Raw genomic sequence first — 26,939 nt, 5'->3', positions numbered from 1 at the left:
AAACGACTTGAAAAAATACAATTTCACAAATAAAGGGGGGGAAACATTAAAAAATATGTTTTTTAATTTGTTTGAACTTGTTTAGTCAGACAAAAACCTGAAATACTATAAATTTTGTGTTTGGAGAAAATATTCAGTTTAACTGAGAAAAAACCTCAACAGGAAAGAAATCCAGGGAAAAAGGCTGAATTATTGAGAAAATGTTTAATATCAGAAAGAAAAGTCACAATATAATAATTTATATGGAAAAACTCAAATATGACAAAGGAAAATATTTTTAAGAAAATTAATTGAAAAATGTGAGAAAAAAAATCTGAATATTTGGAAATAAAATGATGGAAAAATAAACAAGAAAACGGTTCTGAATTTATCAAAAAGTGATGAAATGACATCACAGAACAGGAAGTGAGGTCATAGTTTAAAAGCTTTAATGAGTTGGCAGCTTTAACAGGTGCAGCTTCATACATGAGAAAAGCTTTAAATAGGCCATTCCTAACGATGCAGCTTGGATTGTGCAGACACACGAACTTCCATACATGTTCGCTACGTTACGATGCGTGGAACCATAGAAGAAGAAGACGGTCGGTCAGGTGAGCTTACGTGAAGCATGCAGGTGAACGTTTAACTCCAAAGCCGTAAAAAGTTGGTCCAGTTTCTCCTTCAGAACCGAAGAACAACGAAAATACAAAAACAAGTTCAGGAAAATCAGAACCGGAGCGGCCGGTCCCACCCAGGTCAGACGGACCAATCACAGCGCCCGCAGGCCCACCATCAACCAATCAGGGGGCAGAAAGGCCACCTATATCTGAAAGACGAACACATCACAATCAGAACCATTCGGAACCAACAACCGGGTCGACGCTGGCGACACGCTCATCAGCTGTCCACCTCTACCATTGGTCGGTCACTGTGACATCATCAGTGACATCATCAGCCCACTGGAGTTTATTAATGGTGGTTCTGGTTTGTCCGATCAGCGGACCTGTTCTGATCAGAGACGGACCCAGAGCCAGAGTTTGGACCTGGTTCTGGGTGGGTAGTCCAGCAGAAGCAGTTTTATATCCCAGCCTCTCTGGTTCTGGACCAGAACCAGCGATGGGTCTGGGATTGGTTGAGCAGAACCAGATTTAGATCCTGGTCTGTGGTCCGGTTTGGGTAAACCAGTTTGGGATTTTGGTCTTGGGTATGTTCTGGACCGGTTCTGTAGAACAGGTGAACAGCTGATGAATGTTTCAGGAAGTTCTGGATGTGCAGTTTGGGTCTCAGTGAAGCAGGAGCTGAGAGGAAATGCTCCGAAGCGGGTCGGGTCAGGTCGGGTTCGGTCGGGTCAGGTCGGGTTCGGTCGGGTTGGGTGCTTGCTGCTTCGCAGAGCCGGGTTGGGTCCACCAGCGCCCCCTGTGGTTCTTCTTCTACTGTTTCTTCTTGCTGAACAGGCTGAAGCGTTTCTCCTTGTCCCGTTTCCCCGGACTCGATTCGGCGGGCAGCGACACGCTGGCCGGGAGCGTCTGAGCGCGCCCAGAGGGCGGCGTGCCCGGGGCGGCGCCTGGGGCGGGGCGCTCGGCGCTCAGCACGGCCTGGATCCACGAGCTCATCTCCTCCTGCAGGGGGCGACAGAGGACAGTGGGTCACACCGAGCAACAGCTGGAGGATGGATCCGGATGTTCATCAGAACCACGGTAACCCGGTCATCAGAACCAATCAGAACCCTCCAAACATTTTTCCTGGGTTCTGGAAAGCCGGCTGGTTGGACCGGTTCCGGTCCGCTTCCTGTTTCTAGCGCAGATACTCACTTCATCTTTGGCTTGGAACAGAAACTCGTTCCCATCGGAGACTCTGGAAGAGAAGAACAACTAGATTCAGGAAGTGGGTTTAGATGTTTGGACCTTCAGTTCTGATCTGGTTTATACTGGTTTAAACCGGTTCAGAACCAGTTCACACTGGCCTAAGCTCTTTGGTACCAGTTTGAACCGGTCTTTGCAGGTTAAAGGTCGTCTGGTGAATGTCGGTTCTGTCAGAACCCCATTGGACCTCTCACATGGACACGTTGGACAGTCAGGCTGTCCTATGACGACAGTCCGGTCCTGGACCGGTTCTGGACCAGTCCTCACCTGAGCTTGAAGACGTGTTTCTTCTTCTTGTAGTCAGAGGCGACGTCACAGGTGATGTCCTTCAGGCCGACGGGCGCCTCCCCATGGTACGGGGCACCCTGGGCCGCCGCCTTGCCGTCCTTGTAGAAGCTCAGCTCCGCGCCGCGAATCACACAGTACACGTGGTGCCAGGACCTGCCAAACACAGAGTGCAGGAGTCAGGGAGGGCAGAGCCTGGGGGCGGGGCCTGTGGCGGCGGGCCTCACCTGTTGGACGCCTTCTTGTTAGGCCCCTCCCACTCGTGCTTGCGGTGCAGCGGCCCCTCCAGCAGCGCCGGCGCCTCCTGGCTGTGGGCCGGCAGCGTGGCCGACTGGCTGCCGCCTGACTTCCTGGCCGAGGTCGGCGAGGGGCCGGGGCTCGGGTCCTTGGAGCCGCGCTCCACCATGCCGTTCACCAGGCCGCCGCCTTCCACGGCGTCCTGCCGGTCCGGATCGGACAGAACCGGGTTAGAACACATTCCTGACTAGTGTGAAAACTGAACCCCATGACTTTAATCTGATTTAACTGCTGGACGGAAACTGAGAACTGGATCAGAACCATCTGATTGATCCCTTATTGCGGTTCTGGCTGGATCTTCCTGAGCAACACGGAGCATAAATCGGGTTTATTTTTGTTACATCCAGGCGGTTCTGGACCGGAAGTTTTACAGAAATGGTTTTAGTAATGTGGCTCCATAAATAAATCTTATTAATTATTAATGTTTCATTAAATACTGAATCTGAAACAATCCAGAATAAAATCTCTAGCCTGAAGTGTTCTGAATGTTCTGGTACCGGAACCGGGTCGGTTCGGCCAGCGGGAGCGGCGCCCAACCTGCAGGCAGAGCAGCAGAACTGACCTGAGGAGAGTCCTGGTCCCGATCCGATGGGAGTCCGTTCTGGGTCACGGCGCTGCAGGACCAACACAGACCCCAGTTAAACACTCACACTGAGGACACAACCGGGTCAGAACCATCTGGACCCGGGAGCAGCAGAACCTCACAGAATCTCTCAGGCCCGGCGGCCTAGGCAGACGTTGGGGGGCATCACCTGTTATATATTCCTCATCTCCTTCCCAAATAAGGTCTGTTTTTATAACTAGTCGTGGTTCCCTTTAATCCATCGCTAACATGTCATAGCGCTGCCTTTAAACGCAACATGAGGCTTAGACGCCCGGTTTTACTCCTGGCAGCGAAGGAGACCTGCTGCTGCGCAGAGACAGCTGTGTTAGAATCATGGCCGCCAACCAGCAAAGGAAAAACCAGCTTAGCTACATGAAAACTAGCAAGTGTTAGCTACACAATGACTAGCTAGTGTTAGCTACCATGTTAGCTACACGATGACTAGCTAGTGTTAGCTACCATGTTAGCTACACGATGACTGGCTAGTGTTAGCTACCATGTTAGCTACACGATGACTAGCTAGTGTTAGCTACCATGTTAGCTACACGATGACTAGCTAGTGTTAGCTACCATGTTAGCTACACGATGACTAGCTAGTGTTAGCTACCATGTTAGCTACACAATCACTAGCTAGTGTTAGCTACCATGTTAGCTACACAATCACTAGCTAGTGTTAGCTACCATGTTAGCTACACAATCACTAGCTAGTGTTAGCTACCATGTTAGCTACACAATCACTAGCTAGTGTTAGCTACCATGTTAGCTACACAATGACTAGCTAGTGTTAGCTACCATGTTAGCTACACAATCACTAGCTAGTGTTAGCTACCATGTTAGCTACACAATCACTAGCTAGTGTTAGCTACCATGTTAGCTACACAATGACTAGCTAGTGTTAGCTACCATGTTAGCTACATGATCACTAGCTAGTGCCGATATAACACGTTAAACTTGTTAGCAAGAATAGGAAACTAGTATTGCTGTTATCTATGTTCAAATGTAGGTAGTACTAGTTACATTAGTTACATTAGTTACATTAGTTACATTACTTGAGTAACTGGTACTCAAGTAAATGAGTACTGGCCCAGTCCGAGGTGTGTGGGGGTACTTAGAGTACTTTTACTGCACTGTCCCTTCTTCTTTTATTTGAGTGATGTTGTTATTGCTACTTACTTGAGTTGATTAATTTTGCATTTAAAGACAAACTTCAGAGATCAGAAACATTTGATTCTTAGATTTCTGCAAGTATGTCCTAATATTTATGCAATTTTGAGCATAATTATTCAACATTCTATAAATGTCACTGTTTATATTCTTATTGTTTAGTTTGTTTAAACAATAATGGGATTTAATAAAACCTGCTCCTGGGCGGGTTGAACAGAGCGTCCTGCTGTAGCTGCTGCCACTTTCCCTCCTAACTCCTAAATGAAATGAACAAATATAACTGCAGGTCTGAATAACTGGACGTATATTTTGGCCGTTGCCTGTTACCGTTGCTTTCAGGAAGTGAGTTAAAGAACAGCTCCATGCTGCATGCTAAGTTCACTAGCGCTGTGCTAGTCCTAGTCGTAGTTACGTAACGTGTCACACAGAGTCAAGGGGAGCTGGCAGCCGGCGGCCCAGGTTCTCCAGAACCATCTGGAGGTGAGAAAGAGTGGGCGTGTCCCTCTGCTCTCTGATTGGTCGGAAACTAGCTCTGATGTCACCCGTGTCCAAGTTCTGGTTTGACCCGGTCTTGTGTGCTTCCGGTCTGCTTTGTGGGTGTGAGTGGTTCTGGAGGCGGTTCTGGAGGCTCACCTTTGCTGCTGGGGTCCGTCTTGCTGGATCAGAACCGGTTCTGGATCCGGTGGCTTCCTCATCCTCTCCTCTTCCTCCTGCTGCCTCCTGACCTCCAGCAGCTCCATCTGGAAGCAGAACTGGGCCGTCAGCGCCAGTGGAACCGGACCGGGCAGGACCCCGCCCGCCCGCCGCCCTGCTCACCGTGGTCAGCCGCTCCAGGGCGGAGAAGCGCTCCTCCCAGGTGGCGGCGGACTTCTCGAAGGCCTCGTGGCGCTTGATGAGCTTCTCCACCTCGTCCACGCTCTGGCCCATCTCCCGGCTGGACAGGTACGGCTCCTGGCCCAGCAGCCAGGCCTCGGCCACGCCCGCGTCCCGCGAGAACTGGTGCACCTCCAGGACTGGGGAGGAGCAGGAGGGTTAGGGTGGCTCTGATTGGCTGGCGCGGCGGGGTAAACAGGAAGTGTCTTACTGAGGCGGAGCCACTCCCAGCGGTCCTCCCATTTGTCGATCATCTCCTTCCTCTTGTCGGTGAGCTGCAGCAGCTTCTCCTTGATCTGGACCACAGGAAACAGAACACAGCTCAGCCCGGACCCACCAGAACCAGAACCCCCAGGCTGCCCCTAGATAAGACACATATCAGCTGAAACCTTATTTTTAGAACCAGTCCGACAGCACAAAGCAGCCAAACTTTAAGACCGGATCCTAAAGAGTCCATCAGTCTGGAGAGGAATCCAGAACCGTCTCGAAGGTTCCCCTACTCCTCGGTTCTCCCTCAGCCACCCTCCCTCCGTTTCCTCTTGGCTCACCTCCTCTGAGGCGAAGTGCTTGCGGGCCAGCAGCGCCTTGCCCAGCTCGATGCAGGCGGTGAAGCTGTCGTTGCGGGCGTCGATCTCCGCCTTGATGCCCTGATGGTTGTTCATCAGCAGCTCCACGGAGGAAACGTCTCTGGAACCACAAACATCCCTGTCAGTTTGACTCCTGACGCCGGCTGAGCGGCGGTGGCAGCAGGCGGGCCTACCTGGGCTTCTCCTGGGCCTCGATGAGCCGGATCACGTCGTCCATCCAGAGCATCAGGTCGCGGACCATGCTGAAGAACCGGAACTTGTCCCCGGTGTCGAGGAGGCGGAACCTGCGTCCGTCGCAGGCCTCCAGCAGGCTCCTCCACGCCTCCAGCACTTCACCCTCCCGCCGCTGGATGTCGTCGGCTTTGTCTCCGGCGTATGCTGACTGCAGGCGCGCGGCGTCCTCCTGAAGCTGCCTCACCTGCAACCAGACCATTACACTGCTGTTTCCCTTCTTCAGCTGAGCATCCTGACAGCAGACACTCTGGCTGGAGGGACTGTCAGCCGTGTTACCTGTGTCCCCAGCGCCTGGATGTCGTGTTCGAAGGTGTTGTGCATCCTCTGCAGCGTCTCCACTGTGTTCTGGTCCCGGCCGACCTCCTCTGGTAGCTTCTTCTGCTTGTCGGCGATGCGACCCAGGATCTCCTTGGCGTCATGGTAGAACTTGTGGAGCTCGAAGGAGGCGGCGAGGATCTGCGTCCGAGTGTCGATGAGCTCCAGCAGGTCAGCCCACGCCTCGTTCAGCCCGTCCTTCCACTCCGCCACCGTAGCCGCGTCGCCATGCCCAGCGTTGATTAGCTCGTCCGCCAGCCGATTCACGGCGTCCACTCTCTCCTGCCCGATGTTCCCGGTGTCCCGTGCAAACTCCCGGAAACGTTCCTGCAGCATCTGAAGCCACCAAGCGTTGGTCGTCTCGGCTCCAGTCCAGGAGACTTCAGGTACAGACCGCATGACGACAGGGACTCACCGTGACATGTTCGTAGTCCTGGCCCAGCTCGTGAGACCCGGCCACCACCTCCCGTTCCGCGATCCACTGCTCCAGGTCGTCCACCTCCCTGTTGAGCTGGAAGAGGCGGAGCCTCTCGTCCAGCTTGCCCCGCCTCTCCTCAGACAGGTCCTTCAGGCCGGCGTACAGCTTGTCCACCTGAGACTGGCGCATGCTGATCCGCTCGCTGACAGACAAACAAAGGAACTGGATTAGAAGGCAACTGACATGCAGATTTTCCACAATAAAAGCCCTGCTGAGAACCAGTTCCTGTCTAGTAAAATTCACATCAGGAGACTCCTCTATTTTCTGAGAGCCTGAACAACAGCTTTCCGGCCCTGTTCTGATAAATGAGGGCGAACCTTCAGCCAAAAGCTGCATGTTCTTCAGGTTTCACCCAGGAATGTTGCAGAACAATAAAAACAGGAGCAGTGACAACCTCTCAGGGTGTCCGGCGGCCACTAGCCCTCGGCTGGTCTTGGACAGCTGGTGGACGGTCTCTGCGTAGTCCTCCACAGCCTGCTCCATGATCTGATGCTTCTTCAGCATGGTGACGGCACTCTGCTCGTCCTGACCACAACACGGGACAGTTGACAAGTGACTTCAGGAACTTTCCAGGCTGAGCAGTTCGCCCCACTCACCTTGGCTTTCTCCTCTGACATCATGTAGAGCTCCTGTTCACTCATCCAAGCCTCGGCCTCAGCGGCGTCAAAGTAGTACTGCTGAGCTTTGTGGGCCTCCTCCAGTCGGCCGTGCCGCTGCTCCACCTCCTCCATCAGCTCCTTCCACAGCTGCTGCAGGTCGGCCAGGCGCTGCCGGATCAAGTCGGTGTTGGAGGACCCGTCCTGCAGTAGGCTGCGGCTGCGCTCCAAGATGTCGTTGATGCGAGGCTGATGGCCCTGGATCTCCTTCTGCAGCGTCTGAGGACACATCAACCGGAGAGGTCAGGGAGCAGCTAGGAAACTCCAGAAGCTCAGGAGAAGAAGAAGTCACCTGGTTCTTCTTGATGAGCAGCTGGACTGTCTGCAGGTTGTGTCCATGCTCAGTGGATGTGGCCACTGGCATCCTCTCCTGGGCCCAGAGCTGCAGGAAGGAAGGACACCAGTGAGAGGAGCAGGTGGGGGGTACTGTCAGGGGACGGGGTCAGTTGTAAACCTCTGGAGGAGGAGTCTGTTTGTGTACGTACAATCTCATCCTCCACGTCACGGTTGAACTGATGGACCTCTCTGGACGCCACCAGGAAGTCCCTGCGACGGCGCAGCGGCTCCAGCAGCTCCTGGAACTTCTTCTCCACCACCTGTCGCCTCCCGTCCACCTCATCTGTGTCCTTCACCTCTTGACCAAGGGCCTTCACTTGGCTCTGCAACTCCACCACCTCCCTCTGGCGCACATCCACCTGGTTCTCCAGCATCTGAGCAGGAGGCAGACATCAATCCCCTGCCCTCACTCAGAAGGAGATGACATTCATAGAGTCACATCAGGCAGCTACCTGCTGTTTCTTCAGAAGTATGTTGACAGATGTCAGGTCTTTGCCGTAGTCGTCGGACTGGATCTGGCCCTCCAGGCTGCCCAGCCACTTGTCCAAGTCGGCACAGCTCTGTGTAAGCAGCTCGGCCTTGTTGGCGTCAAACAGACCCTGAGCTTTGGTCTGAGTGGTGGACTCAAGCTTCTCCCACAAGGTGTGGAGTGACTCCAGCTTCTCCTTCACCACCGCCTCCGTCTCTGGCTTCTCTGACACCAGCAGCGTCCCATCCTGACATCAGGAGGAACCAAGCAGATGAGATCTGTCCACTACATAGCAGGGCTAGTGGACTAGCTAACAGGATTAGCCTTATTTGTGATATTCAACAAGTTATTCTGAGAATTGGGAATGTTAAGAATAAATAATTCTGGGCTTTCCTCTCTGCTTAAGCTGTTTGCATGTTCGTATAAACATACATGCAAACACACAGAGCACACATGCGCAAAGCTACGGTTAAAGGAAATGACACACTAGGGGGCGCCGTCTTTAGGGCGTCGCTCAGACAGAGGAGAACTACAAACTACTGTCAGATGTTATTTTGATCTGTTGGCCCATCAGGATGGGATGAACAAGCTGTACTTTGGATAACCCTCCTTGGCTCTGGTGTTACTGGTTGAGGTTGTGATGGTAATATTTGACCTTGACCTCTACGGGTCCAAGGAGAGGCTGACCTTGCCGTCTACAGTGATGAGAGGAACATTTGTTTACATGAAGAGGATTGTTGATGGAAAATCACTAGAAATGACAAAAACCTCCATGGAGTCTGGAGGTTTTTGTCATTTGTCTGAAACATTCAGAATAGTTTCAGTGGGAATAAAATGATGATTCAGCGTCTGAACTTCAGTACCTTCTGGATCTTGTCCAGCCACTCCTTGTTGGACTGCAGCTCGGCCATGAAGGCCTGGTGCTTCAGCCATTTGCTGTGCAGGTTCCTGGCCTCGTCGTAGGTCATGTCCTGAGCCGTCAGCATCTTCTCACTGATCCATAAAGACAGCTGCAAAGAGACCCAACAGAACCTCATCCTCTGGAACCTTTTGGTCCGTCTCACACTTTCTGAGCCAGTTCTCTGGAAGTGTTGGGTTAAAATGTGCTTCTGACGCGCTGACCTCCTGGCAGTCCTGCAGGAACTTCTGAAGATCGCGATTGTCCTTCAGTCTCATCAGCAGCTCCACTGCTGCCTCCCTGTTCTTCTTGTGCCTGGAACAAGAAGAAACAGCAGGTAGCTCTACAACAGGCTCCATGTGAACCAAAACTTCACAAAAAGCAGAAACTCTGCAGTCTAGAGCATGAAGGCAGCACCCTCACAGTCCAGCTCCTGAGCACAGACTCCTCAAGCTGCTGATGCTACAGAAGCCATGTTGGGTCCGTTAAACTGGATGTAGCTCTGAAGCTACCTGTCGTCGATGGAGGCCACTCTCTCCAGGATCCGCTCAGCGTTGATGTTCCCATCACCGGCCAGCCTCCTGCCTGCCTCCACCACACCGTTGATCTTCTCCTCGTTGGCGTCCATTGTGGTCATGAAGTCCTCCTGCTTCTTGATGGCGCCCTCGGCGCCCTGCAGGGTGGTGGGCATCTCTGTGTGAGCCAGCACGTACTCCTGCAGAGAGGATAAGCTGGAAGTCTGGAGGCTGTTCTGTGACACTCAGGGCTCACCGGTCCTGGTTCTGGGGTCTGGACTTACCTGGTTGTTGAGGAAGGCCTCGGCCTGCTTGGTGTCCCTCAGGAACAGCTGGTAGGCGTGGGACTGGGACAGCAGGTTCTGCCGGTTCTCCCACATTTTGAGCAGCTCGTTCCAGCCGGTGTCCAGGGCCTGCAGCCGCTGCCTCAGGAACATGTACTGGGCGTCCACCTGGCCCCGGGTCACCATCTCCCCCATGTCTCTCATCTTCTGGTAGTCCTCCTCGTAGTTGTGGATCTCGTTTTTGATGCTTTCGTGTTGCGCCATCAGCTTCTCGGCCTCGGCCAGCGTGTTGGGCATGTCTTCGGAGGCGATGGCCGTCTGCGTGCGGGACAGCCACGACTGGAAGTCGTCTAGCTCTCGCAGGAACTGCTGCAGCTTCCTGGCTTCGCCCAGGGACTCCTCTCGTGTTTTCAGAGTATTCTTCATTTCGTCCCAGACGGCAGCGATCTCAGCCAGCCGGTCTGTGATGGCGCCGGCCTGGTCAGGATGCTCCTCAGCCAGCCTCTGGGCTTCACCCCGCAGGTCACCCAGCTTGTCTTCGATGGCCACCAAGTCTCGCTCCATGCCGGTCAGCTTCCTCTGCAGAGCCATGACTCCGGTGAGGTCATTGCCCAGCTCCTGGGTGGACTCGATTAGTTTGGTCTTTTCTTTGATCCAGGATTTGGTCTCATTGCAGTCGAGATGATAGTTCTGTACACCCAGAGCAGAGTTCAGGGACTCCTTCTTCTGGTCCACCAGGTCTCGGAACTGGCTCCACCTGCAGACAGAGGGTCAGATTCAGGTCTGCACAGTACCTTTAAGGTTCTTTCTTTCCCAGTGGGCCATGTGTACCTGTTGTTCAGTTTATCCTGCTGAGTCTTGATGTTTGTCTCGCTCGGATGGCCGCTGTGGATCAGCTGTCGGGCGATCTGGTTCACCACAGCAACGCGAGACGCTTGGTTGTTCATCTCTGGCTCCAGATTCTCAAACCTGCAGAGAGATCCACATCAGATCTGTACAGCCTGACAGACATCCAGGATGCATGCAGTCCCTCAGCTGTTACCTGTGCTGTATCACCTCCAGGTCCTCCAGTTTCTCAGGAATCTCCATGCTGTTCAACCACTGCTCCTTCTCGTCGATCCAAACCTCGCAGGCGTCAGCCTCACTCATCATCTTGTAGAGAGCCAGTGCATCCTGGAGCGCCTGCTTCCTCAGCTTCGTGAGCTCGGACACTTCCTTGTAGCGCTCCTCGATGCCAGCTAGGCGGCCCTGCACGTCCTCCGACTGCGCCTCCTCTTTGGGCAGCAGGGCGACCTGCTCATGCAGAGAGTCGATGACCGAACGGTAGCTGGCCACCTCTGCTGCAGCGTCCTTGTGCTTCCTGACCAGAGCCTGGGTGGAGAACTCATCATGGCCCGTCTCTCCACTAGAGACGATGCGCAGAGCGTCCAGTGTCCACGCATCCACATCATCCGCATCGGCCTGGAACTGGTGCATGGCCAGAGCTTCCTGCAGTCTCTTCTTTCTTGCTGCTGCAAGCTGCTCCAGCGCCACCCACTGAGCCTGCAGGTCTGAGATTCGCTCCTGGATCTTGGCAGCACCAAAGTGACCCGCATCCACCATGGCCTGGCCCTCAGCTATGGTGTGCTGCAGGTGTCCGGCCCGGCCACTCATCTCGTCCTCCAGGGCCCGCTGCTGGCTCAGGAGGCGCACCGCCCCGGTCAGGTCTTTGCCGTGCTCCATGGAGGACAGGATCTGCTCCTTCTCCCGGATCCAGCCCTCTTCCTCTGCCATTTCCCAGAAGAACTTCCAGAGTCGGCGAGATTCCTCGAGACGTGCACGGCGCTCAGCGGCCAGCTGGGTCAGCTCCTGGTAGCAGAACTCCAAGTGGGCCACCCGGTCCTGGATGATCTGAGGATCACAGGGCTTGTAGCCTGGAGAACAGACAAAGTGTTTTCATCAAGAATCTGGTTTCAGCTTGTTGATGAACCTCTCAATGATCAGCCAGAAAGATCTAATGCTCATTTCTCGGCCTGCGATGATTGGACTAGGACAGCTTTAGTGAGAGAGAGGGGGGGGGGAGGAAGAGAGAGAGAGAGAAAAAGAGAGAGAGAGAAAGGGAGAGAGAGGGAGAGAGGGAGAGAAAGGGAGAGAGAGGGAGAAAGAGAAAATAGAGAGAGAAAGGGAGAGACAGAGAAAAAGAGAGAGAGAGAGAAGGCGAGAGAGAAAAAAGAGAGAGGGAGATAGAGAGAGAAAAAGAGAGAGAAGGAGAGAGAGAAAAAAGAGAGAGAGAGTAAAAAGAGAGAGAGAAGGTGAGAGAGAAAAAAAAGAGAGAGAGAGATAGAGGGAGAGAGAGAGAGGGAGAGAGAGAAAGAGAGAGAGAAGGAGAGAGAGAGAGAAAAAAGAGAGAGAGAGAGAGAAAAAGAGAAAAAAGAGAGAGGGAGAGAGAGAGAGAAAAAGAGAGAGAGAAGGAGAGAGAGAAAAAAGAGAGAGAGAGAGAGAGGGAGAGAGAGAAAAAAGAGAGAGAGGGAGAGAGGGAGAGAGAGAGAGGGAGAGAGAGAGAGGGAGAGAGAGAAAAAGAGAGAGAGAAGGAGAGAGAGAAAAAAAAGAGAGAGGGAGGGTGTTTCCCGGTTTTCATTTTAAGGTCAGTAAACGATAAGCAGGTTATTGTTGTCCAAGCAGCATCTTTATGTCTGTAGACCACCTGTGTAAAATGTCCCAGTCCATAAATCAAACGCACCAATCCGATCAGAATCAGGACGAACTTTCTTCCAGGACAGGAACATTTAGTTTTTATTACTTAGAAACTGTGGCGTACTCATTACTTTTACAAATTTAGAGTATACTTAGAAAGTCCAGAGAATATTTACATACACTTATCTATTCTCGTTGTGAAATATCTGAAGTTTTATATCTTTTTCTTTAGTACAGAAAGGCACCACAAACATGGGATATAAGCAGAAACTTCCTGTAAGAAGGAAAGAAATAAAAATACATTCAAACTATTTGGACTATTTGAGTTATTATCGAGGATAATAAATCATCTGATTGTGTTTCATCTCAACCTTAACAGACAAACATGCAGTGAATAAATCGACTTTCAATCAGTTTTTTGCACCAACATCCACTTAGCTGATGTCAACTGTAGGTGTAAAAACTTCAACGAGGAGCTGCTGCGGTTCACCAGCTGATGGCAGCTCAGAGAAACACAGCCGGGGTCAGGTCAGGTCAGCTGGGGTCAGGGTCAGCCGGGGTCAGGTCAGGTCAGCTGGGGTCAGGTCAGCTGGGGTCAGGGTCAGCCGGGGTCAGGTCAGGTCAGCTGGGGTCAGGTCAGCTGGGGTCAGGGTCAGCCGGGGTCAGGTCAGGTCAGCTGGGGTCAGGTCAGCTGGGGTCAGGGTCAGCCGGGGTCAGGTCAGGTCAGCTGGGGTCAGGGTCAGCCGGGGTCAGGTCAGGTCAGCTGGGGTCAGGTCAGCTGGGGTCAGGGTCAGCCGGGGTCAGGTCAGGTCAGCTGGGGTCAGGGTCAGCCGGGGTCAGGTCAGGTCAGCTGGGGTCAGGTCAGGGTCAGCCGGGGTCAGGTCAGGTCAGCTGGGGTCAGGGTCAGCCGGGGTCAGGTCAGGTCAGCTGGGGTCAGGTCAGCCGTTGTCACGGTCAGGTCAGCACGGCGCCTCTCTGCCGGACTGAGGAAACACCTGTGGGGTTTAAATGACTGACTGTTAAAAACCACGGGGCGGATGGACAGTCGGAACCGGAGCAGGAAATTGTCTCTGCAAACTGTGTGGGAGAAAAGGCAGGACGCAGAGACCCGGTACGCCGAGGTGTCTGCGTTTCTACACACAGATATTTTACATTAATTTAGCATCATTGGCCTGATGCTCCCTCTGGGACACAAAAAATGCAGAATAGTTGTTTAAAATGAATAGTTATCTGCCACTTGTGCCCTTTCACTTTTTTTCAACTTTGAAAAGTGTTTCAGAAATGTTAACTTTTACATTGGACCAAAAAGTTATTATTTTTTTACTTCTGCGTAAAATTGTTGCTAGTTTTGTTTGTATTTGTATTGTGAAGTTGGTCTTCAATTTAACTTGCCTTAAGCTGCAGTACGCCTGCTACTGCAAGATTTGAAATATTTCAACTTTAATGCAAATTTCATCCCCACTGAAATGGATTGAAAATCTTCAGAATTCAGCAAAAACTTTGTGCACTTTGGCAGCTTGGTACTTCCACCGACTTCAACGTAGAAACTTCTTTCAACTTTTAAGCAAGTCACAGGCCTTCAGATGATTCAACTTTTTGATATCCCTTTTTCTAAAATCACAGTTTAAGTTATATGCTAACTTTTGGTCATTTTCAGTTTTACAGAGTGCAGTCTGGTAACTGATGCTTTTCAAACTTCAACAGTTTTTCACAAGCAGAAAGCTGCTGCTGGCACAAATTTCACTAATTTATGGATCAAAACAAAGCCACAGCTGTTTGCATTGGATTACGGTTTTCTGTCACCTTCCTCTCTTGGGCTCATGTGAAACGTTTTCACTGACTCTTTTCTGCCATGATTCCAAGGCACACATTTTCATTTTGAAAGCAGGTCTTCATGTTTTTCTTTTCAAAACTTTTAATCCTTGAACTGCAAACTTCTGCTCTCTCAAATATTCAATCTGCTCTCTCAAACCTTTCTCCTTGAGCTCAAAACCCGTCTCTCTGCTCGGATCAAATCTCTTCTTGCAAACCTCTCTGCTGGCTTGCAAATCATTTTCTGCTGTTGCCTGGCAACTTCTCAGCCAATAGAATGCAAGAGTTATACTGGGTGCGTTTGTTTCCTTCTAGTGGGCGAGTCAGCGCTCCCTCCCTCCCCACCCGCCCAATGAAAGTCAGAATTTGAAGTAGCAAGGGTTGCCATGGCGACTGGCGAGCATTGATTGATAGCTACTCGGCTTTATGTGATTTATTTGCAATGTGGACACAGAGTGAAACGGGTCTGCTCTGCTCTGACTACTGGTGAAGGTTTGGTGTTGAACAAATGGCTGCTAATAGCTGCTAATAGCTGCTAATAGCCACTCGCTCAGGACAGACAGGCTGCAGAACCTGTCGCCATAAAAGTCTCCACGACATGTTGCTGAAAGTGTGACCAGGAACATGTTCTACATGTCCACAGTTGGTGTTTGTACCCAGCTGTCATGACAGTTGCTATGTTAGTTGCTGGTCGTTGCTATGACGACATAAACCAACCAGCGGCTTAGAGCCAACTGTTTCCTCGCCCTACAGCGGATAAGTTGACAAACGTCCCTTCGTCCTGATCACATCCCTCAGCGCGTCTCTGCCAGGGCCGGGTTCAGAGGTCAGTTACACTTTAAAGAGTCAAAACAATGGCTGCTGATTTTTACCAGTTTGATGGGTTTTCTATTAGTATCTATCCATCTAGATTGTTCCTGTGTTGATAAAGGATAGACAGACACACTTGCTCAGCCACTAGAAGGAAACAAACGCAGCCGGTACAACACTTGGATTCTATTGGCTGAGATCTGATCCGAGGTTTGAGAGAGGAGAGTGAATATTTGAGAGCAGAAGTTTGGAGTACAAGTTTTAAGACATGAAGTCGTGCTTTCGGACGAAAACATGTTCTCTGGAATGAGGGCAGAAAAATCCCCCAGACTGTCGGAGCTGACGGAAGAACAACTGTCTGTGGCTGTGTTCGTTCTGCAGACCAGTTTTCTCAAAGCTGCTTTGGAAGGAACAGCAATTGTTCTAGTTTAAGTAGCTGTTCTCCTCCAGGTGGCGCTCATGGTGAAGGTGAGCTGCTCACCGCTGTCGGTCACTGAGTACTTGTTGGCGTTGTTGACGACGGCCTTCACCCTGTCGGCCTGGATGGCGACGTCGGCCTCCACCAGCGCGTGTTTCTGCAGCAGGTCTTCCACGCCCAGCAGGTGCTTCCCATAGTCCTGAGACAGCAGCAGCATCTGGAAGACAGACCGGGGTTAGAGCTGGGATCCTCGTCCGGGGATGAAGGTGGGTTCCTCTGCCTGCCTTCATCTCGTCCATCCAGTCCATGATGTAGAGCATCTCCTGGAAGACCCTCTGCAGGCCCAGGTTCATCTCCAGCCGGTGCCGCCGGGCCTTCAGCAGCTCCAGCAGGTATTCCCACAGCCGGATCACGTTGTCCTTTCTGGCTGCGATGCGCTTGATGTCGTGGTAACGCTCCGCCTCCAGCTCCTTCGCCACGGCGACCACCGCCTGAACACGTTCCTCATACGCGGCGATGTCCGTCTCGATGGCCTCGTGCTTCTTGGTGGCCGCCTCCACGGCTTGGAGGTCGAAGCCAAAGTTGTCCTGGAGTCAGAGGGGAGGGCGAGTGAGGAAGGCAGGACAGGTGAGCTAAAGGTGAACTGCTGCAGAGCGCTGCTCACCTGAGACACCAGCCTCTGGTTTTCACTGAGCCACGTCTCCCTCATGGCGGCCTTGCGGTCGAAGCGTCTGGCCAGCTGCTCCAGCTTCTCCTGGCGGATCAGCTCCGTCCGAAGAGCCAGCTCCCTCTCATGCTCCGCCTTCTCCAGGCGCTCCCAGGCCTGATGGGAGGAGCAGACCAACACTCTAAATCTGGACGACGTTTCAGAGAACGGCGGTGGGCGGTGCTCACCTTGTTGATGTCCGAGATGAGCTTCCCCTCGCGGGGCATGTAGACCTTCTGGTTGTTGGCCCTCATCTTGCTCTGGATGGTGAAGAGCAGAACCTCCAGGTTCCCCTTCTCTGTGAACCTGAGAGGACAACAAAATCAATGTCTGAACAGGTGGCGTTACCTGGAGCTGAGGACACATGGAGGACCTGCCACTCACTTGGGCGGTTTCTCCACGGTGCGGTACGTGTTGAAGGCCTGCAGCTGCTGCTGGACGCCCACCAGCGAGTTGGCGAACTTCCTGTTGTTGAGGATGATGATGGTCTGCTCGATCCACTCCAGCAGGTCCGACGCCAGAGACTCGTACTTCTCGATCATCTTCTCCGTCTCGATGGCGTTGTCCAGAACCTGGACAACAAAGATGACTCAGGTCAACTGACAGCAGACCGGAACCGGATTCACAGAAATCTGACCTGAAGGAACCAGGACCTTGGTACCGGTCCTTCGGCTTGGTCAGGGAGTTGGCGAGTACCTGCTCATCTCTGATTGGTTGGGTTCTGTTCTGTAGCTCACCTGGTTGAAGAGCCCTCAGGTTTATGAACAGTGAGGTCAATATTCTGACCAGATGCCCCCTGAAGCCTTACAAAGTGCCTGGGAACTAGCAACATGTTCACCATGACGACGGTTCCCAAGGTTTCCTTCTGAAACAGCAGGAAACAGGAGAGTGGACTGGATCCAGACCTGCCTCTGGGTGACCCGTCTGGACCAGAACCTTCAGACGTGTTTTCTAGACTCAACACACCTGTTTGTTTTGTTCAGATGAAAAGATGGAACTGATTCTTACAGCACTGGATAATTGGCCAAATCTCCTCCAGTCAGTTCCCAGAACTCATCTGGACCTTAAATCCTGGATCATTTTGTTTGTCTAAAGTCCGATGTTACTTTTGGAAAGCAAACTTGTTATTTATCATGGAAAACTTGTTCAAAACTTTGTCCACATTCTTTGGACTTCATGTCCAACGTTCTTTATGTCCAAAAGTATTTTCTTAGGAAAAGAGTTCAGGACAAAAAGTCCAGAGTTCTTGCAGCAGTTAAAACCCTGAGGCCATTGGTCAAATAAAATTGCTAAGTACCGGTTTGCTTTGGTTCGTATAAAGGCGTTAGTTCAGGGGTGTCAAACGTACGGCCCGCGGGCCGGAACCGGCCCGCCGAACGATGTAGTCCGGCCCGGGGGCTAAATGCATTATCATTATTCATGAAAAAACATATACTTCGTTTAATTGAAAATCTGCAGTTCCTATACTGTCCACGAGGGGCGCTGTGTTTTATTCAGAGCACACAACATGATGCAACACTGCAGCGGAACTAACAGCAGATGGCAGCACTGAGCTTCAGGTTCTGTAAACAAGTTGGATTCTACCAGCTTTTTATTTTGGCCCTGGGAACCTCATATTTCTCGTGCATGCTAACATACATACATGTTATGTATGCATGTTTTTCTATATGTATGCATTTTATGCATCAACAAATGTACTTAATCAAATGTCTGTTTAAAACAGCTGACACTTAAGATTTCAAATGTGTGAAGCCAGATAAATTTGTTCAAATTACTTCCCAGATGTTGAAAATTGATTTTAAATCTTTTCTTAATTTTTGTCTGTTGTATTTTGTGATGCAGGACAGTGTTTTTAAGTTCCAAAAACTATGAATAAATGTTTTGCAACATTGTACAATCACTGAGATCAGTTCTTATGCATAATGCACTTAAATAAATGCTTAACTGAGTAAAAGTATTGTTGAAATTGCAGATACCTTTCTTAAAAACTGAGATTATTCATAATATATTTTGTAAAAGTGAAATTCGTTTAATATAAAAATCAACAACAAGTCCACTTTTATTGGTTCTATTTAATCTTGCAATGAGTTTACTTGTGTGGCCCCTGCAGATCAGATTAAGCTGTATGCGGCCCCTAAACCAAAATGTGTTTGACACCCCTGCGTTAGTTGAACGTCACGGCAGCGGGACAGGCTCCTACCTTCCCGATGCGTTTGCCCTCCACCTTCAGCGCCTTCATCTTGGAGAAGTAGTGGTAGTAGGTGACCACGTAGGTGATGACAGACTTCTCATCAGGATGGTCCACGCTGATATCTGCAGACAGACACACCAGCCCCGGGTGAGCGACGTTCAGCCAGGTAACTGATTGTTGCCTGACAGTCAGACGGGTCAGAACCTTCCGGGTCCAGCAGCTTGGTGAGGCCCAGGTGCTGCTCCGCCAGGTTGAACGCATTCTGCAAGTTGTAGTGAGCGTTGGACTTCTTCAGCTTGTCGAAGTCGATCAGGTCAGGTCTAAAACACCAGACAGGTTTTTCACAACACACCTGTACCACACCTGTCCAGGTGTCCAGGAGGAGGAGGTTACCTGTGTTTGTGGATGAGGGCGTTGAAGGCCATGCCGTCTCTCCAGCTGGTGGTGAAGTTGTGGATGTTGACGTTGGAGTAACTGCAGAGGAACAGCTGAGGTCAGAGACGGTCTGGTCCAGCAGCATCACCTGGTTACCTGCGCAGGCGGAGACTCACCCGGCCGTCTTCATCTGGCACCACAGGAGCAGGGCGTCCTTGGCCGATCGCTTCTCCTTATTGTCTTCAGTCTCAACACTGATGTCCTGGATCTGACAGCGGAACAGCAGAAGCGTCAGGGCCACCTGTCTCACCTCCGCCTGCTGGCGGCCTGATGGGGCGTGGCTCTGTTACCTGGAAGCGCAGGATGATGGTCCAGATGAGGCCCAGAGTGAGTCGGTGGTTGCCGTCGACGATGTCATGGGATCCCATGTTCTCCAGGTGAACCCGCTGCTCCTTCAGGAACTGCAGAGCTTTGTCCACGTTCTCCAGGCAGTGGATGCGCATCCGGCCTTTGGTGGGCTTCGGCTGCAGATAAACAAGGGAATGGTAGTCCCTCTGCTGCCCACCAGGGGCCGCTGTTCATTATAAACCCTGCAGTCCCTCTGCTGCCCACCAGGGGCCGCTGTTCATTATAAACCCTGCAGTCCCTCTGCTGCCCACCAGGGGCCGCTGTTCATTATAAACCCTGCAGCAGCAGGAGATAAGATGCCTAAAGATGGCTCCTTGGTAACCATGGCAGTGACACACCAGCCCTGCCTTATCAGAGGGCAGTAAAGCGTTTAGCAGGGCCCTAAACGGAGTACAGGAAGTGGAGTGTTCCAGAACCTCAGGACGGGTAGTGGGGAACTGGATCAGAGCCATCTTATCTGGATCCAGAACCTGCTGCTCTGACTGCTAGCAGCAGCAAAACAGGAAGTGGACACACCTGGTAGACCTGAAGTGAAGCGGCGTTTAATACAGAGGAATGTTAGGCTCCGCCCACAGAGAGGGAAATTGTGTTAGGCTCCGCCCACTTCTTGGAAAAGCAGCTTCCATGGAAGGCGGCCCTCAGACTGTGTGGAACCAGAGAAGAACCAGAACCAGCTGGTCTAGGTTGTGTTGCATGCAGACTACATCACCCAGCATCCCCAGGGGCCTGCAGGTTCTGGAGCAGCTCTGAGAGCAGGGGCCTCCGGGTTCAGGGCCCAGTTCAGACCCATTCAGACGACTGATTCAGCAAACGCCTCAAATCAGCCAGGCTGAAGCAGAGAAACACCTGAAACACGCCGTGAGTGTCGAGGAAGAGCTGCCTGACCGGGTTCTACCAACGGTCCTGACCGGGATCTCTGGACAGAACCAACGGCCCTGACCGGGATCTCCGGACAGAACCAACGGCCCTCACCAGTCTCTCTCCGGACAGAACCAACGGCCCTGACCGGGATCTCCGGACAGAACCAACGGCCCTCACCAGTCTCTCTCCGGACAGAACCAACGGCCCTCACCAGTCTCTCTCCGGACAGAACCTCCAGCAGCTTGATGAGCATGCGTCCGTCCCTCAGGTCCAGGTAAAGGTCGGTGATCCTGCAGGACACTCTGGACAGGTGGGAGTTGACCCACTTGGTGAAGGTCTTCTTCTGGACTGCTTCACGTTCATCTGGGTGGACAGAGACACAAACTGGGTCAGAACCGTTAATTCAGTAGATCCTACTGGCTCGGTCCAGGATTCTGGAACTTTACTCTGAAGGGACAACAGGAAGGAAGAGGAACCGGATCGGGTTTGCTGGTTCTGATATAGCAACAGGAAGTATTCCTTCGTGGAACAGAACCATCAACTCTAGAACCGGCCATTGTTTGCTCACTGGTGCTTATTTGAATAAACTGTCGCCATAGCGACGGAGACATGAAATATTTGATAAACAGAATCCTGATGTTTAACATTTTCCTAACGTGGCTGTTTGTGGACAATCAGGTGACACAACTTGAGTTTCATCCAAGTTTAGGATAAATTAAGAACGGATCAATTTAAAGGAGATCGTTGTCGCCGCTGCCGGCGAGACGGAGGTCTGCAAAGAAGACAACATCTGCAAAAACCTGCAGGCTGAGCGCCGAGCCGGTGGAGCTCCAGAGGAGTCGTCCCAGAACCGGATTGACCCAAAGATCAGAACAAGCAGGAGGGAGGGAACCGACCCAAACGGGCAGAACCTGTGAACCTGGAGGCAGGGTTCCCCCTCACCTTGCAGCTGCTTGAAGCGCCCCTCCAGCAGGCTGCTGCTGGCCTGCGGCTCCGCCTCCATCCCTCCTACGATTCCTTATGCGCGGGTCTTTGTGGGTCGGATCCCTGACCTCTCCAGGCCTGGTTCTACTTCAGTCCAGCGACATTCTGGCCGACGCGGCAGGAAGAGTCCCAGCCGATCCGAGGATTCGGTCGGGATGAAATCAGGAAAGGAAATCCTGCGGTAGTTTCCTTCGCAGCGACGGAGCTGAACTTTGGACCTCATGAACAAGAAGCTCAGATTAAAGTTTAACCCAGCAGTCACAGTCTGAAACTCTGGTTCTGGTTCTGGACAGGAGCCTGTGGAGTGGACCGGGAGCAGCGACCTGGAGTCGGCAGCGGCGCCGTGACGAGTCCAGAGGTCGCCGTGACGCCCTGCCCTGCTGCGTCTGATTGGCTGCAGGGACTCCCCCTCTCCTCCTCTGCCCCTCCAGGACGGATACGCTGCAAAAAGTGAAGGTGAAACAGATTCCTTCAGGAGGTCGCTTCCAGGAGAGATACATGCAGAACCGGAACCAGAACCGGGTCAAAACTCTGAGGGAATCCCAGCTCTTCAGGCGTTTCTTCTCTAGACGAGATCCACATCCAGACGAGCCGGGATCAGGGACCCGAGCACACGGCCTTGAGGAACTCCCGTACTGAAACCCAGAGTGTTTCCTGGGAACAGAACCAAGACCAGTACCGGTACTGCCCACGCCGGTCCGGACATGGAGGTTCAGGAAGGTGTTCTCCGGTTTCTGACAGAAAACAGGAAGCAAGGGAACTCTGGTTCCCCTGCTGGTCCAGATAGAGCCGAGGTCAGATGGGGTCAGCGGGGGTCAGCGGGTCACCAGGAGGTTCTGGAGGAACATTTCAACATCATCTGGTGCTGGGTTGGATCCAGCATTCCCAGTAAGTTCTACCTGAAAGCTGCTGGGACAGTTGGACCTGTCAACAGGTTCTGTTCCTGTTGTCTGCAGACGACACACACACACACACACACCATCTGCTGTTATGTTTATTATGAGGTGAGCGCAGCATCCATCTGGTCCAACAGAACCAGAACCAGGTCAGATCTGCAGTGCAGGTCCAGCTGAGGTCGTTCCTGTTTTATTAATAATAATAATAATAATAATAATAAAGTAACTGTGTTACATAACGAGCCTGCGGGGGGCGCTGTCATCAGACTGAGTTCAGGTTTCGATAAATCGTTGATTCTTTTAAGCTACAAATAAAATCAAGTTGTTGATAAAACAACAATCTGATGCTTTTGTCTTCTTGAGTCTGATGAGGTCAAAGGTCACTGGGGTTCAATTTCTACCTTAGATTTCTCATTGGACTGAAACTGCTTGTGTGTGGGGTCAGAACCGGTCCGATCGGCACCATGCTGGTCCCAGTTTGTTTTCTACAAACAGACTGGTATTTACCCCAAGCAGCTTTTTACAGTGGAGAGCGTGAGCCAATGGCGCGACAGCATCGCGATGATGTCATCAGCTTCCCTTCATTGTTCCTCACATTCCTGAGTCAAAGACAGGAAGTGAGAAACAAACATCCTGCCGGGCCTGCTGGACCAGAAACAGAACCTGGACCTGGCCCAGAACCAGAACCAGAAAATGGACCAGAACCAGAACCAGAACCTGAATCTGGACCAGCTAAAGCACCTCATTTTTCAGCTGATTATGGTTCTGATGGTTCTGATTGGTGCGTTTCTGGTTCTGGCCCCGCCCACTTTCCCAGTGAGGCGTCAGAGAGGCGGGGCTTCCTCTGGTCGTATCGTCTCCACTTCCTGTTTGAGCTGGCAGAAACGCACCGCTCCTACCAGGAACAACCAATCAAAGCCAGGAGGAGGGGCTTAGCGTTGTCAGTCATTCTCATGCACTCGCTGCTAAATGAGTACAACCCACAGGGGGCGCCGCCCGCCTACCTGCCAGAGCCTTGATGCGCGAGCGCTCGAAGAGCCGTGCGGAGCTGTTCTCGTTGTCCCAGTCGTCCTCCCAGCGGTTGTTGACGGTGTCGCTGCTGCTGTACTGGCCGTGCAGCTCCATCGGGTCGTACTCGGCCGCCACCGTCGTCATCATGATGGGTCGGCTGACACGGGCCGCTTCAGGGCCACCACACCTGCGGGCGGAACCACGGGTCAGAGGCAGAACCAGAACCTGGGCCCGGTTCCACAGAACAGAACCTGGCACGGCATTGTTTCATCCTGACCAATGATCATGTTGAGTCTGGCTGCTGCGCTCTGATTGGCTGAGTTCTAATGGGGGGGGCGCGAGGGGGTCACGTGGCAGAGCGGTGGGTCAGCATCATTTCAGCAGGCCGGCGAGGGGACTGGCAGCAGAGGAGGAGACATGTTGACACCTTTACATTAATAATAATCCAAATCAGTTTAGTTTATAGTTTATGGCAGCAATTCATAAAAATCTCATTACTAATTTTATTACTTTTTCTCATTCATATTGAAACAGAAACTGGTTTTATTTCTGAAAACGTTGAGCTCTTGTTGCAGTCGATAACGGTCCAGCACTTCACGGGCAGTTAATATTTAATGCACATCTTTGCAGCATTAATATTTCATATTGCAGAGAGGTTGAGGTCATGCTGCTCAGGTAGGATCAGGAGGCTGGAAATTCCCACACTGGACGACACCCTGAACCTGGCACAGCCAAGCCTGACTCTGATTGGACGGCAGCAGGAGCCAGCGCCTCATTGGCTGGTCTGTGTGTTCAGGGAACCAGAATCTGCATCCAGTCTGTTTTTAACAGCAGCTTCACTGAATCCTTCAGGGTTTGATCCTGGACTCTAGAACAGCAGATCTAGTTTGTCTAGAAATCCTTTGTTTCTGATTGCCTCGTATTTTTCAGCTTTCTTTATTTCCCATTGCGGGTTTTGAACTATATCAGTTTTTGCTGCAGAACTGCAAAGCCCAGCCATGGTCTTCTGGCTAACCACATTCATGAATCCGCCATTTTTACTCCTGGCAGAGATTTTTGTCTTCCAGGTTTAGTGATGGCGAAACTCTGAGTGGATCGGTCTAATTGCTGGGCTGTTTGTGTTTTAACCCAACCGATCCCCAGCACCAGAACATCTTCCAAATGTTTGGTTAAACTTTATTTTTCCTGGAAATATTTCACATCAGAGGGGAAAGTCGTCTTTGACCTGCGCTAGCATCCAGAAGTTGTAGCTAACTTGGTCTGACTGAGCAAAACGCTAAGCTGCTAATTCAGTTAAAATGATGACAAACTTCATGAATTTATTGTTGATATTCTGGCCACTGTTTGCTAGCATTAGCATCACATTGCAGGTAGCGCTGTTAGCTAGCTGTTAGCTCCTACTGGACCGAACCATCTTGTTTTGAATGTTAACAGTTTGGCATTGCTTTCACCATTTTGTCTTGGGAACACGTGATCCAAATGATTTCAGTTACGTTCTTGGTGCCCACGTTAGCTAACCAGCTAACTATGTGAGCCTTGTTTACCATATGATGTCAGTCCTGTTGTGGCTGGATGGACAAGTCTAACGTCGCTGGCATCTTCCAATCAGTGGAAAATGAAAGGGTCTCATTTGCATTTCAAACATTAGCAACAAAAGTTGCTCTCAGACGTGTCTCAGGTCAGGGGTCAGAGAGAGGCTAGAGTAAAGGATTCAGACCAGTCGAGCCACAGACCAGTTGGGTGTTTTGAGAAATGAACTGATGGGTCAATATGAAGCTCCTTATTCTGATTTAGACATTAATTATTGGTGTTCATCATCTTTATTGAAGAGCAATAACATCATGAAGTCCAAGCCAGGAAGTGGCTGGAAGGATGATCTCATCAACATTTCCAGGTTCTGGCTGTGCACACAGAACCCAGAGACACACGACCCGTCCCCCTATGGGCCCCGCCCCTCAGGTTGAGGAACAGCTGTCAGACAGCCGCACGGCAGAGCAGCTGCAGGGAAAACTGCCCCAACATTCCTGAACCGAGGGAACGCACCCACCAGACCCGGTTCTGACCCAACAGAAACCCAAACTGAGCCGACAGAACCGGTCCACTGAGTCTAGTTATTTAGAAAAAACTGAACTTCAACCTCCGGAACCGATCCAGCTTCAGCTTCCTGCCTGACTTCACTCAGAACCAGAACCAGCTCTTGACTGGGATTCCAGGCTTCAGACAGGAAGCTTATTGATTGATCATCTATTGATTGTTGATGCCATGGCGGCGGCCTCCAGACCTCAAATCCATCCAAGATGGCCGCCAAACATCAGAAACATTTAAAGTTGAACTCTCTAACGACACATGTAGAGGACAAACAAAAACAGGAATCGGATCGGAACCGATCTGTTCAGATCGGACCGGCTTCAGTTGAGTCCAGATTTTCCCAGAGTTCATGGAGGAAGTTTCTGGAGCGGCAGACCGTTCAGAACCTCCAGCAGGACAACGTTCTGGGTCAGAACCAGCAGCTACAGCTGGCCCGGCTCTATGTTCTGGATCCAACCAGAACTTCCTGCAACTTTTCAGAACCAAGAGAATGAGAAGCTGAAGACCCAACAGAACATCTGAACCTGGAACGCTCCGGTACCGTTCTGGTCCAAGGACCCATTTTAAAACTAAAAACCCAATAAACTGTCAGAACAAGAGAGCTTCGGCCAGGACATCAGAACTTATTCCAAGGAACCGAACCGGAACTGTAGAACCAGTAGGAGGAGTTCTGTTGGGCAAAGTTCCTTGAAAAAGATTCCACTTTGGATCTTTCGGAACCCGTCAAGTTCCTGTTGAATATGGTCCTGCAGTTTGAACACCTGCAGCAGGGTTCGGTTCTCTGAGAGGAACGTTCCTCCAGCAGAACCCGGGGATGGAGGCCTCTGTTTTCCAGCATTTTCTGAGGGCCGAGCGGAGCTGCGCGGCGGCCTGCGGAGCCCCAAAGAGCCGGGGAGAGATGGCTGGAGGCCGGCCACGGGCGGTCCGAACCGACGCTGAGACGGACCGGGAAATGAGGGCAGAATCGCGGCCGCAGCGGCTGTTATTGTCCCGGCCAGACCGCCTCCTCCCGCGGCCACGCCTGCATGGCGCACCGTTATTATTCTCCATCCTCCAACCGGGAGGGCGGGGGCCCGGAGGCGGCCAGGCGGGCTGCTAGGTGCCGCGGCCCGGCCACACGGCGCGGCCGGGCCCGGCGGAAGTACAGCGGTTCTGGTTCGGAGAATCCGAGGTTGTTGGGTTTGGATCCGGAGTCCAAACGGCCAGACTGAGCCCGGACTCCCGACACGAAGCGAAGTTAGCCTCAGAAACCTAGAAGCCCCCCAAACCGAAGCTCCAATCACAGCGGCCATTAAAACCCAACCGAACCGAACCGAACCGGAGCAGGGCGCCGCTTACCTGCTAAGAGATCCACAGCGAGGATCCAAACTTCAGCTGCGGAGGAAGAGTCTGCAGAGCGGACGGAACCGGAGGAGGAGCACCGGGAGGGGGGGGGAGGGCTGCTGCAGGGAATGACGGGAAAAGATCCGCACTGACCCTCCTCCTCCTCATCTTCATCCAGCAAGAGCAGAACCGAGCCTGAACCGGACCAGAACAGAACCAGGCCGCCTTGTTTCCGCAGAGAATCGTTTTAAATCCTATAAATTCAGTGGAAAACTGGAACCAGGGGTCAAATGTTACTATGAGAGGTCAGAGGTCATGTCTCCATACTCTGTCACCTTCTCAGTGAACTGGCCCTGTAGGAAGTAGAACTCCTGGTTCTGGTTCTGGTCTGACCGCCCTGCTGCTGACTGAGCCATGGTTCCAGCACCTGAAGCCGGTAGAACCGGGTCAGAACCCAACCCAGGAGGGAACCAGTTCAGAACCAGGAAGATTCAACAGAACCGGGCTGAGAGCTCCAGAACCTCCATGATGATGATGGGTCTTCATC

At 51.9% G+C, this 26,939-nt stretch overlaps 1 protein-coding gene across 3 annotated transcripts; it reads right to left on the bottom strand.

Annotated features, from left to right (window-relative positions):
• Window positions 1-189: 189 nt before the first annotated feature.
• LOC106934240 (spectrin beta chain, non-erythrocytic 1-like) lies at window positions 190-26,515 on the bottom strand. 3 transcript variants are annotated; one of them, XM_015014008.2, is made up of 36 exons: window positions 26,408-26,515; window positions 22,975-23,168; window positions 20,302-20,453; window positions 19,172-19,345; window positions 18,998-19,089; window positions 18,840-18,920; window positions 18,651-18,766; window positions 18,456-18,568; window positions 16,640-16,827; window positions 16,444-16,561; window positions 16,214-16,372; window positions 15,834-16,136; window positions 15,613-15,766; window positions 10,879-11,749; window positions 10,668-10,805; window positions 9,837-10,593; window positions 9,550-9,752; window positions 9,262-9,352; window positions 9,003-9,149; window positions 8,123-8,386; window positions 7,820-8,044; window positions 7,627-7,716; window positions 7,275-7,553; window positions 7,073-7,203; window positions 6,616-6,820; window positions 6,162-6,536; window positions 5,825-6,069; window positions 5,613-5,751; window positions 5,276-5,360; window positions 5,008-5,204; window positions 4,825-4,931; window positions 2,986-3,037; window positions 2,354-2,565; window positions 2,109-2,282; window positions 1,791-1,833; window positions 190-1,598 (listed from the first exon to the last, which is right to left on the bottom strand). In XM_015014008.2, exons 2-36 carry the CDS (start codon window positions 23,126-23,128, stop codon window positions 1,410-1,412), a joined length of 7,023 nt encoding a protein of 2,340 aa, XP_014869494.2. In that variant the 5' UTR covers window positions 23,129-23,168; window positions 26,408-26,515; the 3' UTR covers window positions 190-1,409. The 3 variants fall into 3 exon arrangements, with proteins under 3 accessions (XP_014869494.2, XP_014869495.2, XP_087863001.1); XM_015014009.2 differs by lacking the exons at window positions 22,975-23,168; window positions 26,408-26,515 and adding an exon at window positions 21,033-21,467; XM_088006875.1 differs by lacking the exons at window positions 20,302-20,453; window positions 22,975-23,168; window positions 26,408-26,515 and adding an exon at window positions 20,202-20,241.
• Between the last annotated feature and the right edge of the window lie 424 nt (window positions 26,516-26,939).

Source organism: Poecilia mexicana, unplaced genomic scaffold (genome assembly GCF_051168715.1).
Source record: "Poecilia mexicana isolate PSO_F unplaced genomic scaffold, ASM5116871v1 scaffold_1, whole genome shotgun sequence".
Taxonomy (NCBI): Eukaryota; Metazoa; Chordata; class Actinopteri; order Cyprinodontiformes; family Poeciliidae; genus Poecilia; species Poecilia mexicana.
The sequence above is the reverse complement of the archived record's forward strand: the minus strand, read 5'-3'. Positions and strand labels throughout refer to the sequence as shown.